Here is a 17679-nt window from a genome sequence, read left to right as displayed (position 1 = left end):
TCTGTCTGGTTATAATCTCTGTCCTGTATCCATGGTGGTGCAGTACTCTGGCTGTTTATTCCTATGTCCATGGTGGTGCAGTACTCTCTGGTTATAATCTCTGTCCTATATCCATGGTGGTGCAGTACTCTGGCTGTTTATAATCTCTGTCCTATATCCATGGTGGTGCAGTACTCTGGCTGGTTATAATCTCTGTCCTATATCCATTGTGATGCAGTACTCTGGCTGGTTATAATCTCTGTCCTATATCCATGGTGGTGCAGTTCTCTGGCTGTTTGTAATCTCTGTCCTATATCCATGGTGGTGCAGTACTCTGGCTGGTTATAATCTCTGTCCTGTATCGATGGTGCTGCGGTACTTTGGCTGGTTATAATCTCTGTCCTATATCCATGGTGGTGCAGTACTCTGGCTGGTTATAATCTCTGTCCTGTATCCATGGTGGTACAGTACTCTGGCTGGTCATAATCTCTGTCCTATATCCATGGTGATGCAGTACTTTGGCTGGTTATAATCCCTGTCCTGTATCGATGGTGCTGCGGTACTTTGGCTGGTTATAATCTCTGTCCTGTATCCATGGTGGTGCAGTACTCTGGCTGGTCATAATCTCTGTCCTATATCCATGGTGATGCAGTACTTTGGCTGGTTATAATCCCTGTCCTGTATCGATGGTGCTGCGGTACTTTGGCTGGTTATAATCTCTGTCCTGTATCCATGGTGATGCAGTACTCTGGCTGGTTATAATCTCTGTCCTATATCCATGGTGGCGCAGTACTCTGGCTGGTTATAACCCCTGTTCTTTATCTATGTCCATGGTGGTGCTGGCTGTTTATAATCTCTGTACTTTGGCTGGTTATAATCTCTCTGTTTTTATATCCATGGTGGTGCAGTACTCTGGCTGGTTATAATCTCTGTCCTGTATCCATGGTGATGCAGTACTCTGGCTGGTTATAATCTCTGTCCTATATCCATGGTGATGCTGTTTGTAGTACTCTGGCTGGTTATAACCCCTGTACTTTCTGGTTATATCGATGGTGGTGCAGTACTCTGGCTGGCTGTCCTGTTATAAGTACTCCTGTTTTATATCCATGGTGGTGCAGTACTCTGGCTGGTTATAATCTCTGTCCTGTATCCATGGTGGTGCAGTACTCTGGCTGGTTATAATCTCTGTCCTATATCCATGGTGGTGCAGTACTCTGGCTGGTTATAATCTCTGTCCTGTATCCATGGTGATGAAGTACTCTGGCTGGTTATAATCTCTGTCCTATATCCATGGTGGTGCAGTACTCTGGCTGGTTATAATCCCTGTTCTGTATCGATGGTGGTGCGGTACTTTGGCTGGTTATAATCTCTGTCCTATATCCATGGTGGTGCAGTACTCTGGCTGGTTATAATCTCTGTCCTGTATCCATGGTGCTGCAGTACTCTGGCTGGTTATAATCTCTGTCCTGTATCCACGGTGGTGCAGTACTCTGGCTGGTTATAATCTCTGTCCTGTATCCATGGTGGTGCAGTACTCTGGCTGGTTATAATCTCTGTCTGGCTGGTATCCATGGTGGTGCAGTACTCTGGCTGGTTATAATCTCTGTCCTGTATCCATGGTGGTGCAGTACTCTGGCTGGTTATAATCTCTGTCCTGTATCCATGGTGGTGCAGTACTCTGGCTGGTTATAATCTCTGTCCTGTATCCATGGTGGTTCAGTACTCTGGCTGGTTATAATCTCTGTCCTGTATCCATGGTGGTGCGGTACTTTGGCTGGTCATAATCTCTGTCCTGTATCCATGGTGATGCAGTACTCTGGCTGGTTATAACCCCTGTCCTGTATCCATGGTGCTGCGGTACTTTGGCTGGTTATAGTCTCTGTCCTGACCTTCATGTCTGATGTCATCACATAGCACTAAACCGTATAACCCACATGTCTGATATCATCACTAATTCTAACCATGGATGGATTTTCCATCAATGTGGTCATTTGATTTGATTAGTGTAACTTGTACTGTATAGGATATGTTATTTAAACAATTACACCCAAGGGGGTGTGGTATATAGCTAATATATCACGGTTAAGGGCTGGTCTTAGTCGTGGTATATTGGCCATTTACCACAAACCCCTTGTCACGCCTTGGTCATTGTATTTTGTGTTTTCGTTATATATTTTGTTCAGGCCAGGGTGTGACATGGGTTTATTGTATTGTCGTATTGGGTTTTTTGTAGGCTTTGGGATTATGGTTGATTAGGGGTGTGTCTAGTATAGGCTTGGCTGCCTGAGGCGGTTCTCAATCAGAGTCAGGTGATTCTTGTTGTCTCTGATGGGGAACCGTATTTAGGTAGCCTGGGTTTCACTGTGTATTTCGTGGGTGATTGTTCCTGTCTCTGTGTAGTTTCACCAGATAGGCTGTATTTAGGTTTCACGTTCCGTTTGTTGTTTTGTATTTTGTATAGTTATTTCATGTGTCACTTTTTCCATTAAAGTCATGAGTAACCACCACGCTGCATTTCGGTCCGACTCTCTTTCTACAAACGAAGAACGACGTTACACCCCTGAGGTGCCTTATTCCTGTTATAAATGGGTTACCAACGTAATTAGAGCATTAAAAATAAATGGTTTATCATACCAGTGGTATACTGTCTGATATACCACGGCTGTCAGCCAATCAGCATTCAGGGCTCAAACCACCCTGTTTATAATGACTTATAGAACACTGACAAATCTACAAATCGCTCGTTGAGAAATGATGTCGCAAAAACAACAATCTATTGAGGAGGTGAATAGCGTCAGTGAATGTTGCGTTTGATTAGAAGTTGAAAGGACTATTCCTCTGTATATACGGACACTGGCATTACTAAAGGAAGACCACATACGACACGTGACACAAGAGACAGACCAACACGGTTAAAGTTCCATTTCACCCCATTCATGATTGGTTTTAGCTGCAAGGCAATGTGGACCCATTACTGGCTGCATTGACCACATCAGTGGAGAGGGTCAGGCCATATTTTCCATTAGGGGCTGGGATTGTTGGTGTGGATTATGGGTCTGTGGGGGCACAGAGGGAAGGGGAGGCTTTTAGAAGGGGAGGGAGAGAAGCAGCCCGGCAGAGGAGGTCTGTTGTTTTGCCTGAGACAGAAAGAAGTGCCGTGCACTCTTATCCCTACGGGCGTGTAATGCTGCTCATTGGGATGAAAAGATGGTCAAAGATTACACGGCTCTATTCTATGATCAAAACCGGACATCAGGGCCCAGTTTTTCAAAAGCGATGCGCAGAAATATAAAAAATGCCTAGAAACAGAATGAATAGAGCGGAGTCCCCATTCAAGTCAATGATACATCTGTCCTATTCATTCTATTTCTATGCATTTAATCCTATCCGATAGGCAAAATCCAGATAAGTTTAGAAAAACTGGGCCCTTGTTAAACTTGTTAAAGCACCATTCTGCCTGGCTGTAAAGCATGTTGTAAGACAAATCTTATTCAGTGTCTGTTTGTTAGGTACTGTAGACAAAGCATGGGACCAAGGGCATGTGGCTTGTGGTTTCTCCGCAATCAATAATGACATTTTTAATGGTCATGCAGCCCAGGATACGTCAGTTGGTTGCATAAAAAGTATTGATATAAAATGTACATTGGGTCAGGGGAAGTGCTTAGATAATCACTTCCACAAAAGTCCCTTTGTGAAACACACACACACACACACACACACACACACACACACACACACACACACACACACACACACACACACACACACACACACACACACACACACGCACACACGCGCACACCAAACACACACACACACACACACACACACACACACACACACACACACACACACACACACACACACACACACACACACACACACACACACACACACACACACACACACACACACACACATAGACACACCCACACAACACTTGTTATTTGGTACCTCAGTGAGGTCAGCCCCGCCTCCTTCAGTCACCACGTCAACAATCACTAGCGGGATTGGCTGTTCCTCCTGATCCTCTCTCCTCGCTCCTCTCTCCCTTCACGCCCTTCTGCCTCCATCAGGCCTGCCTGTACCTGACAGGGACTGGGGTGGCTATGGGGAGGGTGCTTCTTCCACCGAGGGCTAGTCTGGGTTGGGCTGGGCTGGGCTGGTCACCTTGCTGGAGGCTATGAGGGAAAGTTTACATATAGAAGCAGGCCAGCCAGCCCATACCTCACAGTGTCCGTTGTCCTCCATGTTTGTCTGATCCCAAACTGAACCTCCATCTCCTCCTCTGGAACTTTCCTTCATCTGAACTGGTAAGATACTGTATACTGCCTGACCATATGAATACTACTAGGTAAAGAGGCCTTCTACAAGACTCACTCTGGACCTTTTGCATGGACTTGAGATGTAAATATCCTTGCCATCTCAAGTGCATAACTGTTTATTGCAAAACATGCACTGTGACTGCCTTGGTATATGGAGGAATACATTGGCCACGTCCCAATACTCTCAAATGTATTTCTTTCCTTATGTCCTTTCCTTCATGAGCACTGATAGGTGCAACGACTGGGACAGGTTTCCCAGTTCCACAATATCACTTTCACCTATCAAGTCCTTTCAGATCAGTGGGCCCTAAGGAAAGGAGACAAGGAGAGGACGCTGTCTAAAACTATAGGGACAGGGCCATACATGGTAATAACTTGAGGAAAAACGGTAAAGTTCAAGTCTGTGTCTGTGGGGCTTCCACCATGTACTCTTGGTTTTGAAGGAGAGCCAACAGCGTTATTTGAATATAAAGCAGATTCCCTGTGACACTATGCCTCTCTCAGCCTCTTGTGATTCGATGTGGAGCAAATTGAATGCTCTATTTGTGGTATTCTCCCATGGGCCAATCGACAGGCGGGGCGGTAGGGCGGCTATGGGGATCATTCTGTGTTTTTGGGGGATAGATAGATAGATAGATAGATAGATAGATAGATAGATAGATAGATAGATAGATAGATAGATAGATAGATAGATAGATAGATAGATAGATAGATAGATAGATAGATAGATAGATAGATAGATAGATAGATAGATAGATAGATAGATAGATAGATAGATAGATAGATAGATAGATAGATAGATTGTGGCGACCTAAATGCCAGAACCAGACAAGAACCTGACACCCTCAGCACACAGGGGGACAAACACCTGCCTGCAGTTGACAGCATTCCCTCCTACATATGCCCCCACTGGGCACAACTATGACAACATAACAAACAAAAAACGGGTCACAACTCCTGCAGCTGCAACAAAGTGGCATAGTGGCATAGTTAAAGTGGCTAGTGATACATGTATTACATAAGGATGCAGTCGATGATGTAGAGTACAGTATATACGTATGCATATGAGATGAATAATGTAGGGTAAGTAACATTATATAAGGTAGCATTGTTTAAAGTGGCTAGTGATATATTTACATCATTTCCCATCAATTCCCATTATTAAAGTGGCTGGAGTTGGGTCAGTGTCAATGACAGTGTGTTGGCAGCAGCCACTCAATGTTAGTAGTGGCTGTTTAACAGTCTGATGGCCTTGAGATAGAAGCTGTTTTTCAGTCTCTCGGTCCCAGCTTTGATGCACCTGTACTGACCTCGCCTTCTGGATGATAGCGGGGTGAACAGGCAGTGGTTCGGGTGGTTGATGTCCTTGATTATCTTTATGGCCTTCCTGTAACATCAGGTGGTGTAGGTGTCCTGGAGGGCAGGTAGTTTGCCCCGGTATATTATGTATATTATCAAATATACAGACAACAAATTCCAATTGGCTATACTAAAACTCTTTAACATCATCCTTAGCTCTGGCATCTTCACCAAAAATTGGAACCAAGGACTGATTCCCCAATCCACAAAAGTGGAGACAAATTTGACCCCAATAACTACCGTGGAATATGCGTCAACAGTAACCTTGGGAAAATCCTCTGCATTATCATTAACAGCAGACTCGTACATTTCCTCAACGAAAACAATGTACTGAGCAAATGTCAAATTGTCTTTTTTTCCCCAGCACACCCTAATTGACAACCAAACAAACCAAAACAAAGGCAAAGTCTTCTCATGCTTTGTTGATTTCAAAAAAGCCTTTGACTCAATTTGGCATGAGGGTCTGCTATACAAATGGATGGAAAGTGGTGTTGGGGGTAAAACATACGACATTATAAAATCCATGTACACAAAACATCAAGTGTGCGGTTAAAATTGGCAAAAATGCACACATTTCTTCACACAGGGTCGTGGGTGAGACAGGGATGCAGCTTAAGCTCCACTCTTCAACATATATATCAGTGAATTGGCGCAGGCACTAGAAAAGGCTGCAGCACCCGGCCTCACCCTACTAGAATCCGAAGTCAAATGTCTACTGTTTGCTGATGATCTGGTGCTTCTGTCACCAACCAAGGAGGGCCTACAGCAGCACCTAGATCTTCTGCACAGATTCTGTCAGACCTGGGCCCTGACAGTAAATCTCAGTAAGACCAAAATAATGGTGTTCCAAAAAAGGTCCAGTCGCCAGGACCACAAATACAAAAAAACTATACATACCTTGGCCTGAACATCAGCGCCACAGGTAACTTCCACAAAGCTGTGAACGATCTGAGAGACAAGGCAAGAAGGGCATTCTATGCCATCAAAAGGAACATAAATTTCAACATACCAATTAGGATCTGGCTAAAAATACTTGAATCGGTCATAGAGCCCATTGCCCTTTACGGTTGTGAGGTCTGGGGTCCGCTCACCAACCAAGACTTCACAAAATGGGACAAACACCAAATTGAGACTCTGCATACAGAATTCTGCAAAAATATCCTCAGTGTACAACGTGGAACACCAAATAATGCATGCAGAGCAGAATTAGGTTGATACCCACTAATTATCCAAATCCAGAAAAGAGCTGTTAAATTCTTCAACCACCTAAAAGGAAGTGATTCCCAAACCTTCCATGACAAAGCCATCACCTACAGAGAGATTAACCTGGAGAAGAGTCCCCTAGGCAAGCTGGTCCTGGGGCTCTGTTCACAAACACAACCAAACAGACCCAACCAAGTTATGAGAAAACAAAAAGATAATTACTTGACACATTGGAAAGAATTAACAAAAAAAGCAGTGCAAGCTAGAATGCTATTTGGCCCTAAACAGAGAGTACACAGTGGCAGAATACCTGTCCACTGTGACTGACCCAAACTCAAGGAAAGCTTTGACTATGTACAGACTTAGTGATCATAGCCTTGCTATTGAGGAAGGCCACCGTAGACAGACCTGGCTCTCAAGAGAAGACAGGCTATGTGCACACTGCCCACAAAATGAGGTGGAAACTGAACTGCACTTCCTAACCTCCTATCCAACGTATGACCATATTAGAGATACATATTTCCCTCAGATTACACAGATCCACAAAGAATTCGAAAACAAATCAAATTTTGATAAACTCCCATATCTACTGGGGGAAATTCCACAGTGTGCCATCACAGCAGCAAGATTTGAGACCTGTTGCCACAAGAAAAGGGCAACCAGTGAAAAACAAACACCATTGTAAATACAACCCATATTTATGCTTATTTATTTTTCCTTGTGTTCTTTAACCATTTGAACATTTGTACATTGTTACAACCCTGTATATATATATATATATATATATATATATATATATAATATGACATTTGTAATGTCTTTATTGTTTCGAAATTTCTGTATGTGTAATGTTTACTGTTAATTTTTATAGTTTATTTCACTTTTGTATATTATCTACCTCACTTGCTTTGGCAATGTTAACACATGTTTCCCATGCCAATAAAGCCCTTGAATTTAATTTAATTTGATAGATAGATAATTTAATTTGATAGATAGATAGATAGATAGATAGATAGATAGATAGATAGATAGATAGATAGATAGATAGACGTTGAGTGTTTAAGAGGACATATATAAACCGAGATATGCTTCTTGCTTCCCTCTGAACAATTCAAATTTAGGTGGGACACACTCCTCATTTTTTGTGTTGCCCCTAATCCAATGCCTGTACCCCCGTAGCCCACATCGCCTCCCTTAAACCCTCCACCCCTTAAAACCCTAAACCCTCCACCCCCTAAACCCTACATTCTGTCTGTGCTGCTGGGGTCCCTGCACAACTGTCCATCTGACACCGGGTTGATTTTAGCTGGATTGATAATCTGGACGGGATGCCTCTAAAGCTCCCTGTAATTCCACAAACACCACACACACACACACGCAGATTAAAAGACAGCCGGGAGGAGCCAGGTTGGTTCGAGGGCGGCTGGATCTTACGACAGACATGTGATGTGGGGTCTGGGCTTTGATCTCTGCATCGCCATCTCTCTACCAGCCTCATCCTCCAGGGCACACAGACCACCACCCCAACCCACAAACCAACCACTAACCCTGGTAGTCCCTTGTCACAGACCACCACCGCAACCCACAAACCAACCACTGTTAGTCCCTTGTCACAGACCACCACCCCAATCCACAAACCAACCACTAACCCTGGTAGTCCCTTGTCACAGACGTTGGGGGTCTGTGGGTTTGTGCTGGCGTTCCGTGGCGGTTGTTGTATCTGAAAATACTTTGGGTGTTGTGTTCATGATCAGCAAGAGAAGAAGGTGGTGGGTTGGTGGGTTGGTGGGTTTGTGAGTTGGTGGGTTGGTGGGTTGGTGAGTTGGTGGGTTGGTGGGTTGGTGAGTTGGTGAGTTGGTGGGTTGGTGGGTTGGTGGGTTGGTGAGTTGGTGGGTTGGTGGGTTGGTGAGTTGGTGAGTTGGTGAGTTGGTGGGTTGGTGGGTTGGTGGGTTGGTGAGTTGGTGAGTTGGTGGGTTGGTGAGTTGGTGAGTTGGTGGGTTGGTGGGTTGGTGAGTTGGTGGGTTGGTGGGTTGGTGAGTTGGTGAGTTGGTGGGTTGGTGAGTTGGTGGGTTGGTGAGTTGGTGAGTTGGTGGGGAGTTGGTGAGTTGGTGGGTTGGTAGGTTGGTGAGTTGGAACAATTGACCTACAGGACAGGCGAGTGCCTGGGGGTGGCTATGCAGACTTTGAAACCCCGCCTCTGTAGACATGCCCCAATGCCAGTGTGCCACTAGGCACCCCCATTGTTTTCTGTTTGGGGGTCGGGGGGGGGGATGGTGACCCCATCCCTCCTCATCATACAGCCTATTTACAGTAGACCACAACATCGTCAGTGTAGTCAGGGTATCACACTGACACAAATTGTCCGGCTAGGATGCAAGGCTGTTTCATTTCGTCATTTTATTTACAGAGGGGTCACGGGTTCTCTGTCTCGCCCATGTGATTTGGCCTTTCCAACCAATCAGATATCCCGATCCAGACTGGGCATAGCAAAGGAGAGAGGGAAAAATCATTTTCCTTCTGTGTTTTTTTAATCTTTTGCGAAACGTCGAAAGTGGTCGCCATCTGTTTTACGCTGCACGAAGGTAATGCCTATTTTTCAGCTTCTAGATCAGGTTTGAGGAAGGCCTCTGATGAGTCCAATGGTCATATTGTTACTATTCAAATATGCATTTATTTTTATAAACATATATGGTGGAATTGTAAAATAGTACAATTGACTGTATCATATGTACGTACAGTAGGCTACTGTTAGACCATGTGTAAAAAAGGCTTCATGGGTAGTCTCCTGGCTTTAAACTGGCAGCAGGAGATATTGGCCAATGTTGAGTTGGGAAATGTCTTCAATAATGAATGAATGTCTGTAGAGTTATCGTTAAGTGGTGCGGGAACAGCAGCCGTTGACATGTTGCGAGTTTATTATCTCAATCCCATCGTTATTTGAAACCCCTTTGTTTTGTAATACAGTGGACATCGATCTGACTCCATTGTTTTAGCCGTTGCTCTTAGTGTGTCCTTCATTAGGCAAATACAAAGGGTGTTGCGACCCCATGTGTGTGCTGTGAAAGTATTTCTGTATTCCCTTGAGAATCGCCGGTTAGCTTGTTGGTTGGTTGGACCCCTTTCTTTGTGGTCCCTCCATGTTCCCTGCTATTGACTCACCCTTGTGATCGTATACATTGGGGCTAATTGTTTAATGGAATTATCGGTTAATTGTTCCTTTAAGGTGGGTTCTAATGACATTGTGATGTTTTGCAGATCAGAAGTGGCGTCGTTCTATTGCGATAGGTTCCGCTGACCTTGTCCACACTGAATGGTAACAGAACCTGATAGCCCATGAGATGGATGTATCTAGTCCTCACGACCATTATCCCAATCATCCTCACTATCAAATTAGCTCTCTTGATGGTGTTTTTGGTCTGTAGGAACAGTCAACGTGTCATTTGTCATTATCACTAATTCATGTGAACCGTGGGATTGAACAAAGGAAGCACCAAATCGTTGGAATGTACGTTTCCTCCGTAATGGTCAGGACAGGTTTAAAAAGATCAAATATTGCATAATCGACATCTCAAATAACAATACCGAAGGCTGGCACTATGTTCTGTTGTTGAAATGATCAAATTAATATTTGTATTGGAATTTAGAAAACTAAATATCCTTGTGATCTATCAAGGAAGTAAAAATACTACGATCAAAAATGATATTATAGAATTTCAAAATGATAAAAAAAGATATGTGTTTACACTCGATCCATTTAACATGACTGTGATCTGTAAATCCATGCATGCTCATTCAGAGGAGCCTTGACTTAGTGACAAGCTAATCTAAGATGGCCGACCGCCCGCTCTTCTTTTACCACCACAGCCACAGTACAACATGGTAATGCTACAACGCAAAACGGGTCTACATTCTCTATCCCGTCGTAGGCAATGGCACATTTTACAACCCCATTTTGTGATTGATTCTAATTAGGGGACATGGACAAGTGTTTTTGGGGCCACCCATGCCCCAACCCTCTCTTCTCTCCAGTGTCGCCTTGCCTGGTGAGGGCACTACTCAGTGCGAGGGAGTGAGTGGTCGCCCCTGTTTTGACTGTGATGTAGGCTGAGGTCTCAGCGCAGGGGCGGCTGATCTAGAGTGACAGCTCTTGAGTGTACTGTCACAGCCGGGTAGAGGAGAGGAAGGCCGTTCGCTCAGCACCACAGACGCCCCCTCCCCACCTCCCCCTTCTCCACCCTCCAATCACACTGCAACCAAAGCCTAGTTAGCGTCAGATGAGACCAGAGCTGCTGCTCACTTCTCAGTGTCCTGCATCTACAACACATTCTATTCTATTCTATTCTATATTCATTGTCCCCCATGTAAGAGTTTCTTTTTCAAAGGAAGATCTGACAACTTGGGTGGGTGCAATTCTGTCTCTGGCCCCTTCAGTACAACAACAAGTATATTTGGTTATTTTATTTTCCAACAGCAACACAAGTTCAACTTGAATATCTAATATCAACATGTACTTCTCTGCTGTCCACTGTGGCCCTTACTTACTGACAGCAGGGCATTTTGAATCCAGCATTCCAATCTATTAGAAGTAGAATGATGATTTTAGTGACAGGCTCAGTCATGCAGGAGACGGTTCTGCCTGAGTCATGAAAGTAGATGGAGTTCTTCATATGGGGTTTCCTTCTGTGACGTCCTCATGGTATTGAGGATACATAGGACATCCTTAAGGCTCAACACAGGCCGTCTAAAAGGTGAGAGGTGAGAGGTCAACGGTGATTGACGGGGCATATCGGTGCTATTTGAGGGTGCTGACTTGCTTTTAGTGAGTAGTTCACTGCAGCTATTTTCCTAATGAAAAGTCTGTTTAGTGCGTTCAGAATGTCGAATGGACTGGATCCCCTGGCTGACGTTTCTCTTGGCTCCTCATAACAGATTACAATGCTGCGTCACTCATCTCTTATCTTTGCCAGCAAACGTGGCCAACCAAAGAGAATGCAGCTACGATTTGTGTGCCATGCGTAACATATGTATTCCCTTTTCTAGTTTGCTTGTGTGTTAACGCATGCTCAATTAATTACACTATGATTGAGCTCAAAGGTCATTTGTAGAATCGGGGTCAATTAGAGTCGGAGCAGGCCAACATACAGAGTATATGAATGTGGGGTGCACTGCTTGTGAAAAGCCGCCAACGTCTTGAGTCACCCTCAGTTTAGTGGTCTCCCTCTCTCTACTGCTTTGGCTCACAAAGGTATGCTTATGGAGGGGTTTATATCAAAATCATAACAGCATATCTCTAGCTCGGTGGATTAAAATGGAACAGATGACGGGGCTTTGGCCGAGATTATACTGCAAGTTCTGTCCTCCATTTTCCCATTCCTCCAGATCTCAGTCTTTTTCTCACGTGCCCTGTAAGAGCCTTTGGGTTGATGTTTCATATAATCAGTCTCTGACTTTGTGGAGATTTTCAAACAAAACACATTTTCCAACACAATCTCCAATCTCTTAATAAGGAAATCTTAAAGATGCTGATTGCATGTTCTCTTTGGTCTAAGCTTGAGCAAGCATACAGTACACACATGCACATGCACCAACTCACACACATGCACATGCACCAACTCACACACAGCTGACCGGAAGCAGGGAAGGGCAGAGGTGAGGCCGGATAAGGTGAGGCAACACTGCAGAGAAAATTGCTGGCTCATTTGTACAGTGCATGATAAGACTGCAGTGCTGATCCACTTCCAGTCAGTGCGTTCCTTTCTTTTGCCCAGCACTAATCAAGGCATCTGGACGGCCTCTGTATGTCAGTCACCCAATTCTCCCAAATACCTTTCTCTCCATTTCTTCTTTCCTTCCTGGCTGCTGACAGAATAATTTCAGGTGATCAGTGATGGCGTCACTTCTATTTAAGTCTCACCTGTCTCAGTGAGGGGGCCGTGACTGTACTCATTCAGAGCTCTCTCCTGCCCACCCCCTTCAGATACTGAAGGCAGCTATCTTTTCATATTTAGTCAATTGTTCTCGGTCACTCACAGTCCAGTGGTTCTACATAAGAGGAGGCATCCTCCATTGTTAGCTCTACATTAAAGAGCCAAGGAATGAAAAGAAAGACAGGCAGATGTAAAGCTTCTTCTCCAGGAGTGATGCTGCAGCCTGCTGTCTTTTCTGCACTGGGCTGAGGGCAGGCAGGGCAGCAGACGAAGGAGAGATGAAAGAAAAGGAAGAGCCATTTTGTGCACGGTGTTGTCCACCCGAGCGTAAAGCGTGATTAATTCAATAGCAAAGCACCATAGAGGAGGAGGCCAGCAGCTCTGCAGCTCAACATAGCTCTCTCTGACCCACTTACTAACTACATCAGATGTCACGAGAAATACTGCTCTCTCTCTCTCTCTCTCTCTCCCTCTCTCTCTCTCTCTCTCTCTCTCTCTCTCTCTCTACCTCTCTACCTCTACCTCTACCTCTCTACCTCTTTTCTCTCTCTCTCTCTCTCTCTCTCTCTCTCTCTCTCTCTCTCTCTCTCTCTCTCTCTCTCTCTCTCTCTCTCTCTCCCTCTACCTCTTTATCTCTCGATCTCTCTTTTTCTCTCTCTCTATCTCCCATTTTCTTTATTTCCAACTTGTTGATGTAATAACTCTGTTAACAGAGAGGATTGAGAATGGTCAACACATACAGTGCATTGTCCAGAGCACTGAAAATAAACTTGAAAACACAATTGGTCGAATGCAGACAATTGGTTTTGATAATGTAGTGTTCGGTCGGACGCATTTATTAACCTTCACTCTGTTGCCTCACTCTTGAATACAGTGGTATTGTGTCCTGAATTGCATACCCTACTAATAGATTCTAATACATAACTGATTGCGCTCAGATTCAAATGTGAACGGTTTGGGATTAAATTAAATATTATTCAACCAAGGGACACAATAGGCACATGTTATGCTGCCGCTGTCTCAAATAGAATTCCGTCTGAGAATGGTGCCTAATATTTAGCTCTTGAAATAAAAAGCAAGTTGACTGGAAGGCATGGATGGGGCATGGATGAATCATGAGTCTGTGACCTAATTCTATTGTGCTGCAGTGGATGAGGGAGAAGGTGGTGGATGGTAGGAGAGCTATTCAAACACACCACCAGGCACACGAGAGAAAATACATTCTCATTTCAGCCACACATGACGGCTCTCAGGAGGTGTGGACCTGATTGGAGTCTATATGATTTGTTTTCTGTGTTATTGACTTGTTAATTGTTTACTCCATGTGTAACTCTGTGTTGTCTGTTTGCTATGCTTTATCTTGGCCAGGTCGCAGTTGCAAATGAGAACTTGTTCTCAACTAGCCTACCTGGTTAAATAAAGGTGAAATAAAAATACATGTAAAAATTCTGCATGCCGCCTTTTGAAGAATGCTTCAAATACTCAACCCAATTCCAAGGCATTTCCATCACCATATATGCCTTCACGAAGACCAGATGTGGTAGCTACATATAAACCAGTATGTTTATTACAATACCACAGAGAGTGGTTACATCCTCTCATCTAGTTCTATCACCAAAATACCACAAATAACCCCAGTAACCCCTGGCTCCAGCAGTCCATTGTGCCACGGTCCCAGCCAGCCTACCACTCCCCCCTGCACTTGGTTTTAGTGGGTTTATTTCTGTCCCTGCCCAGGCCCTGTGGCAGACCTGCACCACTGGCCTGGCTCTTAAACCCGGATTAAGGCTTTTTATGTAATCTGACCTCTGGGAGATTGGAGAGAGACAGCTGGTTGCAGAACCCTTTCCTCCCTTATCTCAGAGACCTCCCGTGGCCTCCCACTCTCCGTTTGGCCTCTCATACAACCTCTGGTTCTCGCTCTTTCTTTCTACAACGGGTTGGTCAAAACAAGCATTGTGATTGGTTGAGATGTGTTCTAAGCCATACACGAACAAACAGTTTAGCAGGGGTAAGCCTATGACGTAAAAATTGACATCTTGTTTTCTGTTCCATCTGAGAAATCTGAGAAATCTCTCTCTCTATCTAGTGTCTCATCAGCCCAGCCAGCCAATTCATTAACTTGGTTTCCACTGCAAAAAGCATCTTAACATTTTTCCCCCCATGTTTCTAGCTTAATATTTGGGTTTTATAACAACAGGGGTTTGTCCAAACATCGCTGTCTGTCTCTTGACATTTGCAACATTGTTTCAATATTGAAATTCGATCTCCACTGTCCTATTAAGAATGAACGTGTCAGGACGGACATCTTTTCTCAGCCAGTCGTAATCAAACATCGTTTTTATGGATACATACAAAGAAATTGAATGCAGCAACGTTGCTGTTATTCTAGCTGCACGGTTTGACGTGACTGTGTTAGCCGTGGTTGGCTAGCAAGCAATGAATAAGAACGTTGCCAGCCATCATGGCAACGGAACATTTAGAATGAACGACTTCACATTCTATATCCATAGATCTAGAACGGGAAATCTTTTCTCAGCCAGTCGAAATCATGAATTAGGATCCTTTGTATGGATATAAATCAAATAAAAAGGTCAAACAACATTAAATGGAGCTACTCATTTAGTTCTGGGTTCAGGGATTATGGCCTTCCCTGTCCCTATATTTTTATGATGTACAGGTGGAGGATCTTAATTTGATCACCCTTCTGTTGCTCAATGCGGATGAGTTTCGTAATTTACATGAATTCACTGAAAACCAACACCATCACACACTTATATTAACACTATTGCACTTTTCATGTAGGCCACTTTTGGCCAGCTAATAGCCTAACCACGGATCAAGCAACATTATGGAGTAAACATTCAAATCCTGTTGCTGCAGGATTATTTTGCTGCGACAATATAGGTCAAATTAAGATCCCAGAGTTAAAGATTGTCCTCCAGAGTTAAAGCACTGTCTGCCACTCACACAGTCTATAAAACTTGTCCTGTCTGAACAGAACTCGAATGGTATTCATGAGCAGGTTCATTCAAAGATGATATCCATCAATGTTATCCAGTGGTAGTTTGGTACCTCTGTTTCCAGTGGGCCTAATATTGAGTGGTCGTGTCTCATCCCTCTTGTCTTGCAGGTGACTGGTTGGCTGGCTGTGGCATCACACTCTCATTGGCCCTGGGACTCCTCTTCTACGTGACCACACCCCTTCCTTCACATCCAATCCCAACATGGAACCACCCAGGTGCAGCAGCCAGGCGAAGGAGGCCTCAACGTCACCCTCACCATCAGGCTTCTGATGCACGGCAAGGTACAGTACACACCGGCTGGGTTCCAATACTCTCATATGGCTTACTTTCCTTATCTCCTTTCCTTCACGACCACCGTTGGCTGAATGGGCTGGATAGGTTACTGCATATCAAGTGTTTTAGATCTGGTGGTTCTGAGGGACGATTAGAGGTCGCTTTTCAAGGTTTTGGGGATAGTCTCTGTCATGTGTTGAGTTGGACGTTGATGCTAACTGTTGTTGAACCTCTGTTTACAGGAGGTTGGAAGCATCATTGGAAAGGTAACTATCATGTTCATAAACACATCACAATCGTATCAATATTACAAAACTGTTTCAAGACAAGTACATTTTTTTTTAATGTGACATCTCTCCGATGTTTTAACTGTTGTCTGTCTGCTGCCTGTCTTTTCAGAAAGGAGAGACAGTGAAGAAGATGCGTGAAGAGGTAAGTGCAGTATGTATCCCATAATGCACCTTACCCAGATTAAGAATGGATATTATTAAATGGATAGTATTCCATTTAGTACTTCATGATCTCCTTTATTTCTCTGACTGTGTCTACTGTTTGACCCGCAGAGCGGTGCACGCATCAACATCTCTGAGGGAAACTGCCCAGAGCGGATAGTTACCATCACCGGACCCACAGATGCCATCTTCAAGGCCTTCGCCATGATCGCATACAAGTTTGAAGAGGTATCTAGCATACATACAGTGCCTTGCGAAAGTATTCGGCCCCCTTGAACTTTGCGACCTTTTGCCACATTTCAGGCTTCAAACATAAAGATATAAAACTGTATTGTTTTGTGAAGAATCAACAACAAGTGGGACACAATCATGAAGTGGAACGACATTTATTGGATATTTAAAACTTTTTTTAACAAATCAAAAACTGAAAAATTGGGCGTGCAAAATTATTCAGCCCCCTTAAGTTAATACTTTGTAGCGCCACCTTTTGCTGCGATTACAGCTGTAAGTCGCTTGGGGCATGTCTCTATCAGTTTTGCACATCGAGAGACCGAACATTTTTCCCATTCCTCCTTGCAAAACAGCTCGAGCTCAGTGAGGTTGGATGGGGAGCATTTGTGAACAGCAGTTTTCAGTTCTTTCCACAGATTCTCGATTGGATTCAGGTCTGGACTTTGACTTGGCCATTCTAACACCTGGATATGTTTATTTTTTAACTATTCCATTGTAGATTTTGCTTTATGTTTTGGATCATTGTCTTGTTGGAAGACAAATCTCCGTCCCAGTCTCAGGTCTTTTGCAGACTCCATCAGGTTTTCTTCCAGAATGGTCCTGTATTTGGCTCCATTCATCTTCCCATCAATTTTAACCATCTTCCCTGTCCCTGCTGAAGAAAAGCAGGCCCAAACCATGATGCTGCCACCACCATGTTTGACAGTGGGGATGGTGTGTTCAGGGTGATGAGCTGTGTTGCTTTACGCCAAACATAACGTTTTGCATTGTTGCCAAAAGTTCCATTTTGGTTTCATCTGACCAGAGCACCTTCTTCCACATGTTTGGTGTGTCTCCCAGGTGGCTTGTGGCAAACTTTAAACAACACTTTTTTGGATATCTTTAAGAAATGGCTTTCTTCTTG

The 17679-nt window shown here is 44.1% G+C and overlaps 1 protein-coding gene across 10 annotated transcripts in view; it reads left to right on the top strand.

The window, feature by feature from the left end:
* Nucleotides 1-17679, top strand: part of LOC127906122 (poly(rC)-binding protein 3-like) — a 36054-nt gene that overhangs the window by 9368 nt on the left and 9007 nt on the right. For 9 of the 10 annotated variants that reach the window (XM_052499727.1, XM_052499726.1, XM_052499722.1 and 6 more), the window contains exons 4-7: nt 15927-16100; nt 16335-16358; nt 16492-16533; nt 16656-16772. In XM_052499727.1, coding sequence (XP_052355687.1) covers nt 16089-16100; nt 16335-16358; nt 16492-16533; nt 16656-16772 — 195 coding nt within the window. In that variant the 5' untranslated portion in view covers nt 15927-16088. The remainder of the gene's footprint in view (nt 1-15926; nt 16101-16334; nt 16359-16491; nt 16534-16655; nt 16773-17679) is intronic. The other variant, XM_052499724.1, reaches the window with a different exon arrangement.

This window comes from Oncorhynchus keta, chromosome 37 (genome assembly GCF_023373465.1).
Source record: "Oncorhynchus keta strain PuntledgeMale-10-30-2019 chromosome 37, Oket_V2, whole genome shotgun sequence".
NCBI lineage: Eukaryota > Metazoa > Chordata > Actinopteri > Salmoniformes > Salmonidae > Oncorhynchus > Oncorhynchus keta.
This window is presented reverse-complemented; position numbering and strand designations above follow the sequence as displayed.